Below are 15,131 nucleotides of genomic sequence, written 5' to 3' on the forward strand. Positions count from 1 at the left end.
GAGGGCATCAGATCCCCTGGAACAAGAGATGCAGATGGTTGTGATCCTCCGTGTGGGTGGTAGAAATCAAACCTGGGATCTCTGGAAGAACAGCCAGGACTCTTAACTACTGAGTCATCTCTCCAGCCCACTCTCCAACTTTTAAATCTTTAATTACTCTAGAATAAAGTTCAATCTATGTACATTCATTACACACAAATTACATTTTGCAAACTTATTTCTGGAAAATAAACTTTAAGTTCCAGGTTGCAGGAGCGCCTTGAAACAATAACTGTTTTATTGTATTTAATGATCTTATGGGCTAGGAATTTAGGCAGGTCTCAGCTGGCTGACTTTTCTGCTCTGAGTGTCAATTGAGATTAGTTACTAGTATTCCACTAATGGATAATGCTGGCCTGCATGTCCAAAATGGCTTCCCTAACAACTCTTGGTCCCTAGGTTGGAATGGCTGGAAGACTGAGGTCATCTGAGACTATTGTCTGGAGTGCCTACACATGACCTTACTAGCATGGTGCTTTCTGGGTGGTGGGGGAGGCTGGACTCTGTCAGAACCACGAAAGCAGTATTCCAAGAGGTCAAAATTGATACTGTAAGCCTTCTTCACAGTTAGTTTCAGATATCATGAGGTGTTACACTTCTCCCATATTGAACAAGGGTCACAGGACCAGGTTAGGTCCTAGAAAAGAGGTCAAAGGTGTGAATCCCTGAAGTCCTGGTTCATTGAAGGGCTATCACTTAAGACTAAGTTAATCTGTATAGATAAAAGCAGCACATTTTCCTTAGGATGTTATATTGACGAGTCACAAATTCAAAGAAGTCTACTATTTCCTATTACACATTTTGAATTATGGGGAGTAGAAGAAGCCCTGAGTGAGTGTGCAAGGAGAAGATGAAGTTCTGAGTGAGTGTGCACTACTGACAAGGACACCCATGTCTTAGATCAATAGGAGTTTGCAAAGCCATCCCTGGGTTAGGCTCAGGGAACTGGCAAAGCCTTCTTACTATCTGTGTGAAAATGTTGACAGTTCACAGAAGCAGCTTCCTCCTGGATCTTAACAGCTAGAAACTGCTCCCATACAGAGACCTCCCACGGAGTCCAGCTAACCCCTCCTTCTCCCACTGGTCAGAATAAGGGCCTGTCAGAGAGAGAACAGCCTAACCAATCCCAGCTTTTCTGTATGCGTATCTGTCCTTTCTTCATTCCCTAGTTAACCCTAGTCAGGTTTCCAGGACCAAGCCATGAAGGACTCAGCAATCGTATAATTGTCTTATTTATATATGGAATAAAAACTGGGATTACCAAGCTTTAAAAATCAATCTTTAGAGGACTGGAGAGGTGGTTCAGTGACTCACTTGCTACTATTCCACAGGATACCAGTTCGTTTCCAGTTCCCACGCCAAGTGGCTCACAGAAACCTGTAACTCCAGTTCTAGGAATCCTATGCCCTCAACTGGCACCTGCACACAAGACATACACTTATAGAGACATATACAATACATACAAATAAAAAATAAAATAATTTTTTGTTCCCTCATTAAAGTATTCCATATGCTTTTATTAACATAATTGTTTATTATCACAAATAGTGGAGAAAGATCCTGCTTTTTACATAGTATTTTTCTCTTTGGTTCTGTGATGACAGTTTGGAGGTGAGTGCTTCCATATCCGAGTGTGTATCATAGGTCTGAAAGCTGAAGGCTCTTGCAGGACACTTCCTTTTATGGCTTTTGTTTTTATGAGGTCTGAGCTTCCAACATCTGCTACGAAGGAGGAAGAAGCAAGGATTGAAAGGTCACAGATGCAGTTGCTTTGCTTGGAGCAGCACCCCATAGTATCCCTCCCAGGCCCATCCATCTTTCTTTGCCTCCCATACCCAGGAAGCCTTCTGAGTCACCTCTTGGGCATTCTTTCCAAGTGGGGTGGGGAGACTTGGAGGTCAATGTTCTTAATCAATCATTCCTCAGATATTATGAGTTGGGGAACAGGGGGAAACAAGGGAGAACTATGGAGTGGAAGATGAAATTCAGATAAGGACTACCACACTTCTCTTTTGCTTATAAGGAGACTAGGAAGTTATGGTTCTCACCGATGGTAATTTTCAAGCCTGAGGGTATGAAAAACTGCTGTTATTTGTAATCAAAGCTAGAGAGTTGAGTAGCTAAGTTTTTTTTGTTTGTTTGTTTTTTTTTTTGGTTTTTTTTTTTTTGGTTTTTCGAGACAGGGTTTCTCTGTGGCTTTGGAGGCTATCCTGTAACTAGCTCTTGTAGACCAGGCTAGTCTTGAACTCACAGAGATCTGCCTGCCTCTGCCTCCCGAGTGCTGGGATTAAAGGCGGTGCACCACCAAGCCCAGCGAGTAGCTAAGTCTTTGTAGGAAGCCAATGCTTGGATTCTCTGAGGTTGTGACGATCTTAAACACAGGTGCCTCTAAGTAGCTGGACATATGAGGTTGTCACACAGATGAAATGGTCAGTCACAACAGACACCACCCAGACAGATTTTACTGAAATTGTATGTTGTATACATTATTCTTAAATTAATGGCTAATTTAATTTTAAAATTGGGGACTTACATATAGACCTTCTGCCTTTTCTGGAAAAAAAGGAACTGTACTGTTGACACCACATTTTTCTGTGACTAGAATTATTAAGTCACTACTATCTTCAAATGGGCAGGCTATCTCTGGAAAGTCACAATCCTTTTAAAGTCAACTTTACATACTTAATGGCAGGGAAGGCAACTAAAATTCTCTTCCTAACCAAATCCTAGTCAGGTTACTCAGAGGCCTTTCTCTTAACTTTAACTTGAAACAAAACCAAACCATCAGCATAGTTTTAACAGCTGAATGATGCATCTCTAGGATGACCCCAGCTCCTTTAAAATTCCTCTGTCAGACCATTCCAGACTACCAAAAAATAGCATTGTTACAATGTCATGTGGTAGCTCTATTAGGAGAAGTGGCTTTGTTGGAGTATGTATAGCCTTGTTGGAGGAAGTGTGTTTCTGTGGGGGTGGGCTTTGAGGTCTTCTATGCTCAAGCTATGCCTAGTGTCATAATTCACTTCTTATTGCCTCTGGATTAAGATATAGAACTCTGGGCTCCTTCTTCAGCACCATGTCTATCTGCATGCCATCATGTCCCACCATGGTGATAATGGACTAAACCTCTGAACTGTAAGCTAGCCCCAATTAAATGTTTCCCTTTATAAGAGTTGCTGTGGTCATGGTGTCTCTTCACAGCAATAGAAACCCAAACTAAGACATGGCAGAAGATGGGTCCTCTGTGGGAGAGTTGGATCCTAGCCTCCAAAATCTGTAGTTACCAAACCCAAATGGATTCCACATAGACATATTCCCATTTCCTACTCTGTGTATTTTTTTCATTTCTCTGACTCTATTGAGGCCCAGCTTATTTCCTTCTTTGCTCCTCTATTTTTCTTTTAAAATACCCAATTATCTCAGTACAAACCAGAGTTTAGTTCACTATTGGTTCTTTTCCAACTGCAGTAGCAAATGACTGACGAAACTCTGCTTAGAATTTGACTTTAGGGTCTGGCTTTATTTACCTTTGATGAAAGGCTAATAGTCAAAGAAACCAAATAATATATTAGATTTATTGTTGGCTTTCTTTTTCTGTTTTGTATATAGTTTTGTTTGTTTGTTTGAGGTAGGGCATCTCTATGTCACGTGGCCTGGAACTCATCATGTATGCCAGGCTGGCTTTGAACTTGCAATCCTTCTATTTTAGCCCCCAAAGCTCTGGGATCCTAACAGTGCATACATTTGTCTCCTTCTTTCCTTCAGGTGAACTGAAAAAAGAAAAGGAGGAGGAGGAGAAGAAACAAATAGTGACAGAAGATGAATACTGGTAGGAGCCAGGTCCCGTAGATTTTGGAATGTAAATGAAATACTTTCTTTTCAAAAGGAGAACCAATTCCTTTTGAAATCTGAGATAAAGATGACAGGATATAGATATGATGAAGAAATCAAATGAAGAATAATAGGACTGAAGAGGCAAGAAAGTAAGAATCTGGATAAACTGAACTAATAATAGACATAAGGCCAGATACAAACAGCAGGAAAAGGTATCTCTCTCAAGGACATGCTATATCCATAAAACATCACAGCCAATTCCTCCTTACACTGACTCTGGATTTCTTACTGAAAAACTTTCCTCTAAAACCACAGAGTACCAAAAACTGTGATTCCGAAGACCAGCAAAAAGAAAACCTTCCACTCATGTCTGAGGGATCACAGAAACAGCAAAGTAGCCTTGGTCTGAGGAGTTTCAGAAAAAGGGTATTCCCAAAACAACATTCCACATATGTGGTAACTTGGTCATATTCAAGGAAATGGAACTTTGGCCCACTGTTATCTAGACCTTTACTCAAAGTTCTGCTTTGCTCAGAGCCTCTCAAAATACTGGATCATTTAAATTGTATCCAAATCCCACACTTTCAAGGTTTGATATTCCCATCTTTCTCTATATTTCTAAGATTCTCCACTGTTTCTCTATTGTGAGCTCTCCTCCATTGCAGGAGACCAATCAAACTGAATCTATTGAACTCTGCATTTGTTTCTGGAAGTGCTAGAATGCTCTGGGCATGTCAGGAGTCAGTGGAGCTTTCCATAGTTCCATCATTCATTTTCCCAAAAAAGTCTGGAAACCAGAAGAAAGGTTTCTAACTTTCATTGAAGTTTTTTCCCTTGCAGTACCTCATAGCCTTTTCCACATAGTCTTCTGAAAAGAGAATGTTAAGGCATTTGTTTGTTTTTGCATGCAAGGGGTGGTTGAAGCCAGGGCTCCCTGCATTTTAAGCAAGAACTGTACCAGAGCTACAACTCCAGCCTCTGGAATGCTTTTCTTAGATATGTAATCCACACATTTATCTAGAGCCTAGATTCTGGACCCTTAAAGACAGTCTTAAGCAACCAGTTTCCATTCCTTTGTATTGCAGCTGAGCTAAGTTTCCGGGTGGTGGTGAAGTGGTACCTCAGATTCAACAAATACCTTTGGGATGCTGTGGCCCACCTCTGTGATGGTTGAACCCTAGGTAGCTGAAGTTGAAAAGTGAGGGGTTCTTCTTGCATCCCACCCTGATGTTCCCTATCTCTTCGGAAAGTTTTTTTTTTTTTCATTACTTAAAAGAAACTTCCCCTTTGTTCTGTCTCTCCAACTCACACTGAAAGGCGCGCGCGCGTGGGACGGGAATGGGAGAGTACTGCTGCACCCGGGCCATGCCCCACCCATAATTCAAATCTCTCCGGTTTTGGTAAAGCAATCTAAAAAAAGAAACAAAACCAACAGTGCATCAGTAATCATTTCCTCTCTAAGATCAAAATGAAAGCAAACTCTTCCTTTTAGAAATCTGGTGTCAAACTAAATTAACACCATTAAGTGGTTAAAACAAACTTCTCCATAGAAAAAGATGATAATTCCGCAGCGGCCTTGGCGCTACCCAACTTTGCAGGAAAACTTGGTCGGGAGCCCAAACCTGCAGCTGAGGTGGAGCCGGCGGTGGCCTGCGGCCCGGCGAGGACTATGATTGGTTGCTCGGCCTCTCTCCGCGCCTGCGCAGTGTTCCTCCTGCCCGCCCAGCTTGCCGCCGGTCTGGGGTCCGCGGCCTTTGGAGGGTTCGAGTGTCAGCTGGCCGGGAAGCCGGCGAGCCGCCGGGATAGGGTAGTGGGCCGAACGGTGGGCCCGGCTGCCCCTTCCGGGAAGAAAGGAAGGAGCTGCCCTCTAGTCCCCGCGGCCTGCAAAGGCGGCTGAGAGAGACTGAGGAGCGCTGAGACGCTGCGGGCGCTGCCGCCAATGGCCGCCATGATGGAGCGGAAGTGAGCTTCGGGCGCGGGCTGCGGGCGATAGCGCTTCGGTCTCGCTGCCAGGCGCTGCCTGGGGCGCGCGGCGCTGCGGAGCCCGGGCCTCCCGGCCCTCGCGACCCCTGCCCCTCGGCTCCCGCCGCTTACCCCGAGACTGAGCGGCGGGGAGTGGCTCCCGGCCTGCGGCCCCGGCTGCCAGAAAGATGGCGGACCCGGCGGAGTGCAACATCAAAGTGATGTGTCGCTTCAGACCTCTCAACGAGTCCGAGGTGAACCGCGGCGACAAGTATGTCGCTAAGTTCCAGGGAGAAGACACGGTGATGATCGCGGTGAGTGGCCCCTGACCCCACCTCGCGTGAAGTCGGGAAGGGCGGTGAGTTCTGGGACGTGGCCTGTCGCGAAGCCGAGATCCCGGGAGCAGGGCAGTGCTCGCTCTTCCGAGCCGGGTTTGCGGGTTCGGAAGGCCAGAGAGGAACGAATACTGCTCGGGCAACTCGGTGATGGGTTCGAGGGTCACCCCCAACTCCACTTCTACGCTCTGGCAACTGGGAGGTGTCTTGTCTTTCATCATGGACACTCCCCCACCTTGGGACTCTGGAGGCTACGTCCCAGGAGCTAGTTTAGGGCACATTTATTCTCGTGTGTGTGTGTGTGTGTGTGTGTGTGTGTGTGTGTGTGTGTGTGTGTGTGTGTGTGTGTGTGTACACTCTCCTCCTATTCTGGCGTGTGTGTGTGTGTGTGTGTGTGTGTGTGTGTACACTCTCCTCCTATTCTGGCGCGTGTGTGTGTGTGTGTGTCTCTACTCTCCTCCCTAGGGCTCTTCTGGAGGCAACGTCCTGGAAGCTAGCTGTCTGTCTGTCTGCCTGTTAGGATACTCTCCTCCCTGGGGCTCTGGAGCCTACGTCCTGGAAGCTAGTTTAGGACATACTCATTCGTGTGTGTTTCTATGTGTCTCTGTGTGTGCTTATTGTTCCCGATGCTGTTGGTCATGTGCAGTACCTCCAAATTGACAAGAATTCAGAGTTCACCCCAGAACACTGAGCTATGGGCCCAACTGTACTGTACGGTAAATAATAGATACCTAGTTTTAAGTTCTAAAGGAACATGCTACTGGAGTTGAAATCGAAAGGGAGGAGAAAAAGCAACTACAATATGCTTGTACCTCAAACATTCACCCTCTTACACTTTTTATTTTAACAGTAATAAGTGGGAAATTAAGGCCCGTAAAAAGAAATAATGGCTTTTCTTTGAAATTAGAGTAATTGTGTGTAATGTTATAGTAGATATAAGTGGATTCAGATTGGGCCAAATAAATGTCAGAAAGATCTAGACTTTCTATTGGGTCTTATGGGATAACAGTTTAGGAAAGATAGCTATAAATGAGACAAAGTGTTGTAAAGACTTTATAAAAGGGGGAACCACCGTTATTAGATTCATATTAATATAGAAACAATTTATCTTGAGGAAGGTTGATCTTGGTAATTTGAGAGGTAGTAAATATTCCTTTGTAGTGTAAAATGTAACTGAGTTGATATTATTAGAGAAACCTGGAACTGAAAAATTTTCATATCTAGCATTGCAAGTTCTCCGAAAACAGCGTTCTGAATTAAAGATTAAAAGTAAATAAGAGTTTGTCTGTATACAGAACAGCAAGCTAAACTAAAAGGGAAATTCACCATTAATGATGATGTCATGTGCATTGTTATTAAGATTCAATTTTTAATGTCAGGTTTTACTCTCAATTGTTTTCTTGAGTAGAATTTTATATTTAGTCTGTCGTTTGGGCTACTTAATATAGAAGTTGGGCAGAGAGGTCACAGGAGACAGGCCAATGATGATTGAAAGTATTGGCCTGAAGATAGTGCTAAAGTTTACTAATGGGTGTATTAATGCAAAGGTTTCCAAAGTTCGGTTTCGGAAATTTAATGTGTTAGTACCACATCCTGCTAAGCTTTTGGCAGAAAAAGAAAATCATTAGGCCGCTACCAGCTACTTTGGGTAAAGACTGTCAGGCTGGTTCTTTGTTAATAAGTCCTTCAAGTTGCTCTCACTGTAAATGATGTCATAGTAAGGAAGGGAAGTTAAGGGTAGGGATCCTCCTTTTCTTTAGGCGCCTTGTCTCAAAAAACAAACCAAAAGAGAGAGAATTTCAACAGCATAACATGTCAAGTTAAATTATTTTTTTAACTTTCATTTTTCTCTCATATATGACATCCTGACCACAGTTTCCCCTCCTTCTACTCTTCCCTCCACCTCTCCTCTCCCCTAGATCAACTCCTCCTCTGTTTCCCTTCAAAAATTTTTTTTTCTTTTTCTTTTTTTTTCAAGAGCAGTCCTCCCAGGGATATCCGCCGAACATAGCCTAACAAGATACAGTAAGACTGGGCACATGGCATCACAGTAGGAGGAAAGGGTACCAAGTTCAGACAAAAGAGCTCAAGACACCCCCCCACTCCCATTGTTGGGAGTCCCACAAGAACACCAAGCTACACAACCTAAGGTATATGCAGAGGACCTAGTGAAGACCCATATAGGGTCTGTGTTTGTCAATTCAGTCTCCGAGTCCCTGTGAGCCCTGCTTAGTTGATTCTGTGGGCTGTATTCTCATAGTGTCCTCATCCCCCCTCTGGCTCCTACAGTCCTACCCCTCTTCTTATTTTAAATATGATTTTTAAGTATTTTGTCCATTGTCTTTAAGTTAAATTAAAATTTAAAACCTAAGTGTGTTAGTTTATAATATCACTGAATGGTAATCATAATCACTGTTCATAAAGGAAATAATCAAGGACTCTGCTTTTCTTCTAAGTTTAGTTTTTAAGATTTTGTCTGAAATTTTTCCTGTTACCCTCAAAATTGTTTTGATATAATATGACATTCTGGTGAGCAAACATTTTGATCTTATAGTGTTGTGTATATTTTATGTAGCATTTAGTTGTATTTTTGACATAAATTCTTGGTAAAGTGCCATAAGTACCACACTGAAGGAAACAAATTATTCCCTGGAAATCTTTAAACATTACAAAATATCTTATTTCAGTTAGAGAGTTACAAAACAAGAAAGAGAAAAAAACAAAGCAAAAAACTCCATGTTCCACTGAACTTACGGAAAACCCCAAAGCTGAAAAGTCCATAGAAGTTACTTCTGTATCTGTGTGTGCAGGGGTAAATGTCTTCTAATCATAGTTCCTTATACGATATATTATTCAGGCTGCCAGAACCTAAGCCAGCCTGCTGTTCATTGACAGTAGAAGAGAATTAAATCCAATTAGATTTTCTTGCCCATTTCCTTACCTCATGCAAAACTCAACTTGCACTTACAAGTCAATACTGGTTTGATGTTTAAACCTTAATTGCCTTGAGTGAAAATTGAAAGAGAGGAAAAAGACATCCTTACCTTTGTGTGTAAGGAAAATCCAGCACATACTGCAATCTGAAAAATCATTGTTCAGAATTCCTATCAGCATATCCCTGCTTCATGACCAAATTTGGTTTGATCTGTGCAACCTCACATGGCAGTCATTCAAGAAATCTAAGGTATGATGCAGTTCAGTTAAACTCATTCCTTGGATTTATCCCCTTGAAGGTTAAGTCAGATATGGATGTATCTTGTGACTTAGAACTTGTAAAATAATTTTGAAAACATAGGATTTTAGGTTGTGTAATGTGTATTTCAAGTCAAAGAAGTGAACTGAAAAAAAAATAGGATCTGATATATAGGTTTACTTTATTTAATTTATTCAAAAGATAGAGATGCATCTTAACTATAAAATTTTCATTTACAAGGTTTTGATTTCTTCCGAGGAAGCCAGGTTCATTTAGTAAATTCATAACTATATCTTTAATGACAAACATCTGCCTTACAAAGTAAAATTAACCATTTGTTTTTATTATTTGTATTGGGGTGTATGCGAGTGCATATGTGTATGCACGTATGCAGGCAGGTACCCAGGGAGGCCAGGAGAGGGCATTGGATGGATCACTAGGAGGTAGTTACAGGCTACTTAAGCTGCTTGACAGGGATGTTAGGAATAGAACTCAGGTCTTCTAGAAGAATAATAGGAGATCCTAACTCCTGAGCCATCTTTCCAGTCCCAAAATTAATATCTTAGAACTTCAATCCCATAAGAATGTTTTGTCAAATGAGTAAAATAACAACACATTATCCTTTTAACAAACCTGTATATATGGGACTGAATGCTAATGTGTCAGTAGCTTCTTAGCAAAAGGATACTTTCAGAATAATCAAAATTGATACCATTTTAAAATGATAACCAAATAAAGTCATTCTTCCCATTAGGAATGCTTCCAGTTGCTAAGGGACAACAGCTGGGGCTTAAATAAGTAAAACTTTATTTTTCTCATATCACAGACATTTTAGAAATAGGCTCATATTTCTGCTGCTTCCAAGACCCAAATTTACAGTCTATCATGCTTAGTCGCTCACTTTTGAAATCAGTTCCAATTGGGTGGTCCCTTTTTATCAGGGAAGTAAGATCTTTTCAGAGGCCTCCTAGCAGATCACTACTTCAGAGCTGGGTCATATGAACACCAGTTGCAAGGGGACTTATTTTTACGTGCATTGATATCAATGTGAGGATACCAGATTCTCTAGAACTGGAGTTAGAGATAGTTGTGAACTGCCATGTAGGTATTGGGAATTGAGCCCAGGTCCTTTGAAAGAGCAGCCAGTGCTCTTAACTGCTGAGCCATCTCTCCAGCCCCAGATTTAATTTTTAAGATAGGTTGAATACTAAGAGGAACAATGTAATTATTTAGGAGAGCAGTCCTCTAAAGAAGAGAAAAAGAGGGACAGAAGGTCTAGGTATACACCTGCCTGCTCCCTAGTTTTTCCTAAAGCAAAAAAAGCTGGATCCCAAAATATACACCAGTCATGACTCTAGGGAAAAAATAATTTGAACATTGTGGAGTATTTAATAGGCCTCCTACCTAACAGGGGTTGAACTCATATCATCAGGTTTGTCAGGCTCCTTTACCCACTGAGCCATCTCACTGGCTCCATTTCCGATTTTTTAAAAAATGTCTAGCCCTCTGGCTCTTTCTTAGACTAAGTACGTCTCCATGTGTGGATTCTCTGGTCTCCAGTGTTCATATTACTTTCCATAAGGAATCCACAAGGTTTAAGGGACTTTGAAAATATATCATTTTCACTGGATTGACATTTGCATTTGATCCTTGCTCCTGCCGCTTCAGACTTTTGTTTCTTGAATATTAAAGCTTCTTTTGACCCCAGGCTCTTGACGTATCTTATTAATGCCTGCACTACTTCCTCACACCAACCCAATTGGCAGTATGGCTAATACTGGAAAGCAGGCCTGAATCAGGTGCTTTTTCTATGACTGACTGACATTCTTCTACTCTCCTCTTGTCAGTTAAGTGCTGTGGTCACTTAGTGGTGATGTCATGTACACCCTGCTGTTACTTAAGCTTCCACTGAAACAGAGAATCTGTCCTGGTCAGTATGGCATCTGCATTCCACAAATACTTGTTAAATGGAAGAATGAAAAACTGAATCATTTATTGAAAGAGGACTGAATTTTAATTGACAGACCCGTCTATTTTAATTTATCATTAACAACAGTTTTTATGCATGTCAAAGTTCTATTTTACTTATCTGCAAAGTAATATTAGTATTGAAAATGGAAAAAAGTCCTGGAGGTGAAGGTCTGAAATCCAAACTGCTTCAGGAGTTTGAGCCAAGAGAATTTCATGTTTAGGGCCAACTTGGACAATTTAGTGAAACCCTGCCTCAAAACAAAAATGCTTTTAAAAAAGCTGAGGAAGGCTGGGGCTAGAACTCAAAAGTGGCGATGTATGGATAGCAAGTGGTGGGGAGCAGAGAAAGAAAATTGAATCTCAATACTTGTCAGAATAGCAAAAACCTTGTTTTCGTGGACTAATTTTCTAAGATCCCTTATCCTCAAGTACATAGTAGGTATACTATTTTTAAAGAATGTCATGGAATCTTTGAATTTAAAAATGTCCACTCATCTGCAATTTGTGTAATACTTTTGCTTTTATTTTTCAGTCCAAACCTTATGCATTTGATCGTGTGTTCCAGTCAAGCACATCTCAAGAGCAAGTATACAACGATTGTGCAAAAAAAATTGTTAAAGGTAAACATGTTTAACTTGTCAAATTCTGTCCAGCAATAAGTAAAATTTGGTTTGTGATCTTTCCTATTCCCAACATTGCTTTTTCTTTTTAATGCCCCTTTCACCTACATTAATCAGAGGAAAGTTAAAGTAAAAAAATATTAATACAATTAGTTAATTAGATAGTTTTCAATTACCATGTTCTCTTATATTGTGCCTAGTGAAGGCTGTTACAGGGATTACATTGCAAGCATATTCTTTTTTTTTTTTTTTTTTAAGATTTATTTATTTATCATGTATACAGTGCGTGCCAGAAGAGGGCACCAGATCACATTACAGATGGATGTGAGCCACCATGTGGTTGCTGGGAATTGAACTCAGAACCTTTGGAAGAACAGTCAGTGCTCTTAACCCCTGAGCCATCTCTCCAGCCCCACAAGCATATTCTTGAAAAGTGAGTTTCTATTCATTATTCATAGGAGAATTTCCCAGGTAGTATTGTAGGAATGGAACAGTGTGAGAATGAAGTGGCTAAAAGAAATTTCCAAAAATTAGAAAATAAGTATTTTGTTTTCTTATTCCATTGTCCTTCCTCAAAGGCTTAACTTATAATCACATAGCAAAACCCTGGAAGAATTTATTAGGGATTTCAGAGGATTAAAAGAAAGGTAACACCTATGAGAGTATTTTTCCGTTATATATTTTCTAATACTATAGAACTCTAAAAGCAGAGAGGGTGCTAAATGATTAGCTGGAGCTCATGTTTACTGTAACAAAATACCTTTTTATCAAAGGACTTACACAGTTAAATAATTGTTTATGATCATTATATTTATTGACAGTTCTAAAAATGCTCATTAGTTTGAAGCAAAACTCTTACAAGATTTACCAGATATGCTGGGATTCAATATAAAAATAAATAAGTAAGGGCCAGGCATGGTGACATGGTCTTTAAATCCAGGACTTGCACAAAAGAGGTAGACCAATCTCTATGAGCTCAAGGCTAGCCTGGCCTACATAGTAAGTTCTAGGCCAGCTGAGTCTATACAGTGAGATACTGTCTCAAAAAAGAAAAAAAAAAAAAGGCAAATGAGTTAGGATTAAATAGTAGAGGTAGTACATCTTAATACCAAGAGAAAGTTATAGGTAAAAATTACATATTGCATATTGAATGTAAGAGCCAAAATCATCACAAAGAGTGGGGAATGGGGAGGTGGTTCTAGGAACAGGCATGACATGGATAGATTGGGGCATATGCAAGCATTGCTAGGTAGCATTAAGGGCTCAATTGAAGTTAGCTTCGAGAAGAATCGAATTTACCCATTTGGAGTTTTACTAGGCAAGAACAATTTACTAGGCAAGAGAAAGGCAAGAGAATTGAGGATATTGTCAACATAATGCTTATATTGGTGTACCATGGTACCTAAGGAAAGTTACAGTATGAGGGATGGTGAAAGACAGTGAAAAAAGATGGTAGGATTAATGGGCAAACTGGGTATGCCTGAAATTTTAGCCCTTGGGGAGGGAGAGGCAAGAAGATTTTAAGTGTGAGGACAACCTGGGCTATCTAGGGAGTTCCAGACCATCCAGGGCGCCTATATATTAAGACCCTGTCTCTAAAAAGCATAACAAACTGATAAAAAAGGTTAGTAGGTTATAGATTCCAGAAGACAAAAGAATTCTTGGACTCCATCAGTCAGGTGTAATGGAAGGTGAATATTTAAAATTAAGATTACAGTAGTGGTGTGGTTAGCTAGTAATGAAAGGTCAGGATCTCATTGTAAAATTGGCAAAAATTTGTGACCTGCTTTGTATGGGTGTTGTATGTGGAGGTCAGATGTTAACCTCAGATATCATCTCAATTGCTTTTTAAAAAAGACGTGTGTGTGTGTGTGTGTGTGTGTGTGTGTGTGTGTGTGTGTGTGTGTGTCTGTCTGTCTGTCTGTCTGTCTGTCTGTCTGTCTGTCTGTCCATCCATCTGTTGGTCTATTTCTGTTTGTCTGTGTGAATATATGCAGTGGGTATACAGGTACTCATGGAGGCCAAAAGAGATTGTTGGATTCCTTCTTCTCCTTTCTTAAATAAGAATAAAACCAACAGTAAAATGGTATTAGTCGTATAGTTTTGGTAGGTCCTCAGAGATCATGAAAGTAGTCCCTCTTGATACTGTTCCTAGCACTGCAAACAAAACCAAGCAGCCCAGCTTCTCCTTTTTCTGTCCATGTCTAGCAGACACCTCCCCCCCCATCCCATACAGGGTCTCTCTGTTAGCCCTGGCTGTCTTGGAACTCACTATGTAGCCCAGGCTGGCCTCAAATTTACAAAGATTTGCTTCCTAATCACCAAGATTAAAAGCATGCACCACATAGCCAGCCTGAGTCTTAACTTGTTATAGAACACAATTTCCTACTACCCCCTCCCCTTGCACCAAAAATCAACTAAAATCCCTGAATATTGGACATCAAAAGGTCACCCTGATAACTCTTTTTCCTCTCTAATCCCCCCTTAAGATTCTTTTGCATGTTAATGACCCTGGAGTATCCAAGGACATTAATAATTTCTTAGCAAAATTGATTTTGAGTTAGTGTCTTAGTTATTATATTGTGAAGAGACAACATGACCATGGCAACTCCGTAATAAGATTTTTCTTTGTACCACCAGTTCCCAAATAATGATATTGGGGTTTCTCTGTGTGTAGCTCTGACTGTTCTGGAACTCCCTTTGTAGAACAGGCTGGTCTCAACTCACAGAAATCTGCCTCCTGAGTGCTGGGATTAAAAGGCCTGTACCACCACCGCCCGGCTATCTTTTAATTTTTTAAATATTTACTTATTTATACAGAGTTTTGCCTGCATTCCAGAAGAGGGCACTGTGTTTTATAGATGGTTGTGAGCTACCATGTGGATGCTGGGAATAGAATTCAGGGCCTCAGGAAGAGCAGCCGGTGATCTTAACCTTTGAACCATCTCTCTCCGGTCCCTACTTTTATTATTTTAAAGTCTCTGTGTGTGGTGTGCTTGTGTGCACACACTAGTGAGTGCTGTTGCCCCTGGATCACCTGGAGCCAGAGTTACAGGAGGATTTGAGCAGCCCTATGTGGATGTTGGGAACTGAATTTGGGTTCTTTGGAAGAACAGGAAGCATCCTTAACCACTGAGCCATCCATCTTAGTTAGGATTACTATTGTTGTGATGAAAC

The 15,131-nt window shown here is 41.0% G+C and overlaps 1 protein-coding gene and 1 long non-coding RNA gene across 2 annotated transcripts in view; one reads left to right on the top strand and one right to left on the bottom strand.

Moving 5' to 3' along the window:
* Positions 1 to 1,535: 1,535 nt before the first annotated feature.
* LOC113834635 lies at positions 1,536 to 5,172 on the bottom strand. The gene is made up of 2 exons (XR_004769316.1): positions 5,012 to 5,172; positions 1,536 to 1,761 (listed from the first exon to the last, which is right to left on the bottom strand). It is a non-coding gene; the product is annotated as an uncharacterized LOC113834635 (long non-coding RNA).
* A 410-nt stretch (positions 5,173 to 5,582) lies between these two features.
* The window catches only part of Kif5b (kinesin family member 5B), a 38,960-nt gene continuing 29,411 nt past the window's right edge, over positions 5,583 to 15,131 (top strand). Inside the window, exons 1-2 of the mRNA XM_027405475.1 lie at positions 5,583 to 6,149; positions 11,867 to 11,954. Coding sequence (XP_027261276.1) covers positions 6,024 to 6,149; positions 11,867 to 11,954 — 214 coding nt within the window. The 5' untranslated portion in view covers positions 5,583 to 6,023. The remainder of the gene's footprint in view (positions 6,150 to 11,866; positions 11,955 to 15,131) is intronic.

This window comes from Cricetulus griseus, chromosome 3, assembly GCF_003668045.3.
Source record: "Cricetulus griseus strain 17A/GY chromosome 3, alternate assembly CriGri-PICRH-1.0, whole genome shotgun sequence".
In the NCBI taxonomy this organism is placed as follows: Eukaryota; Metazoa; Chordata; class Mammalia; order Rodentia; family Cricetidae; genus Cricetulus; species Cricetulus griseus.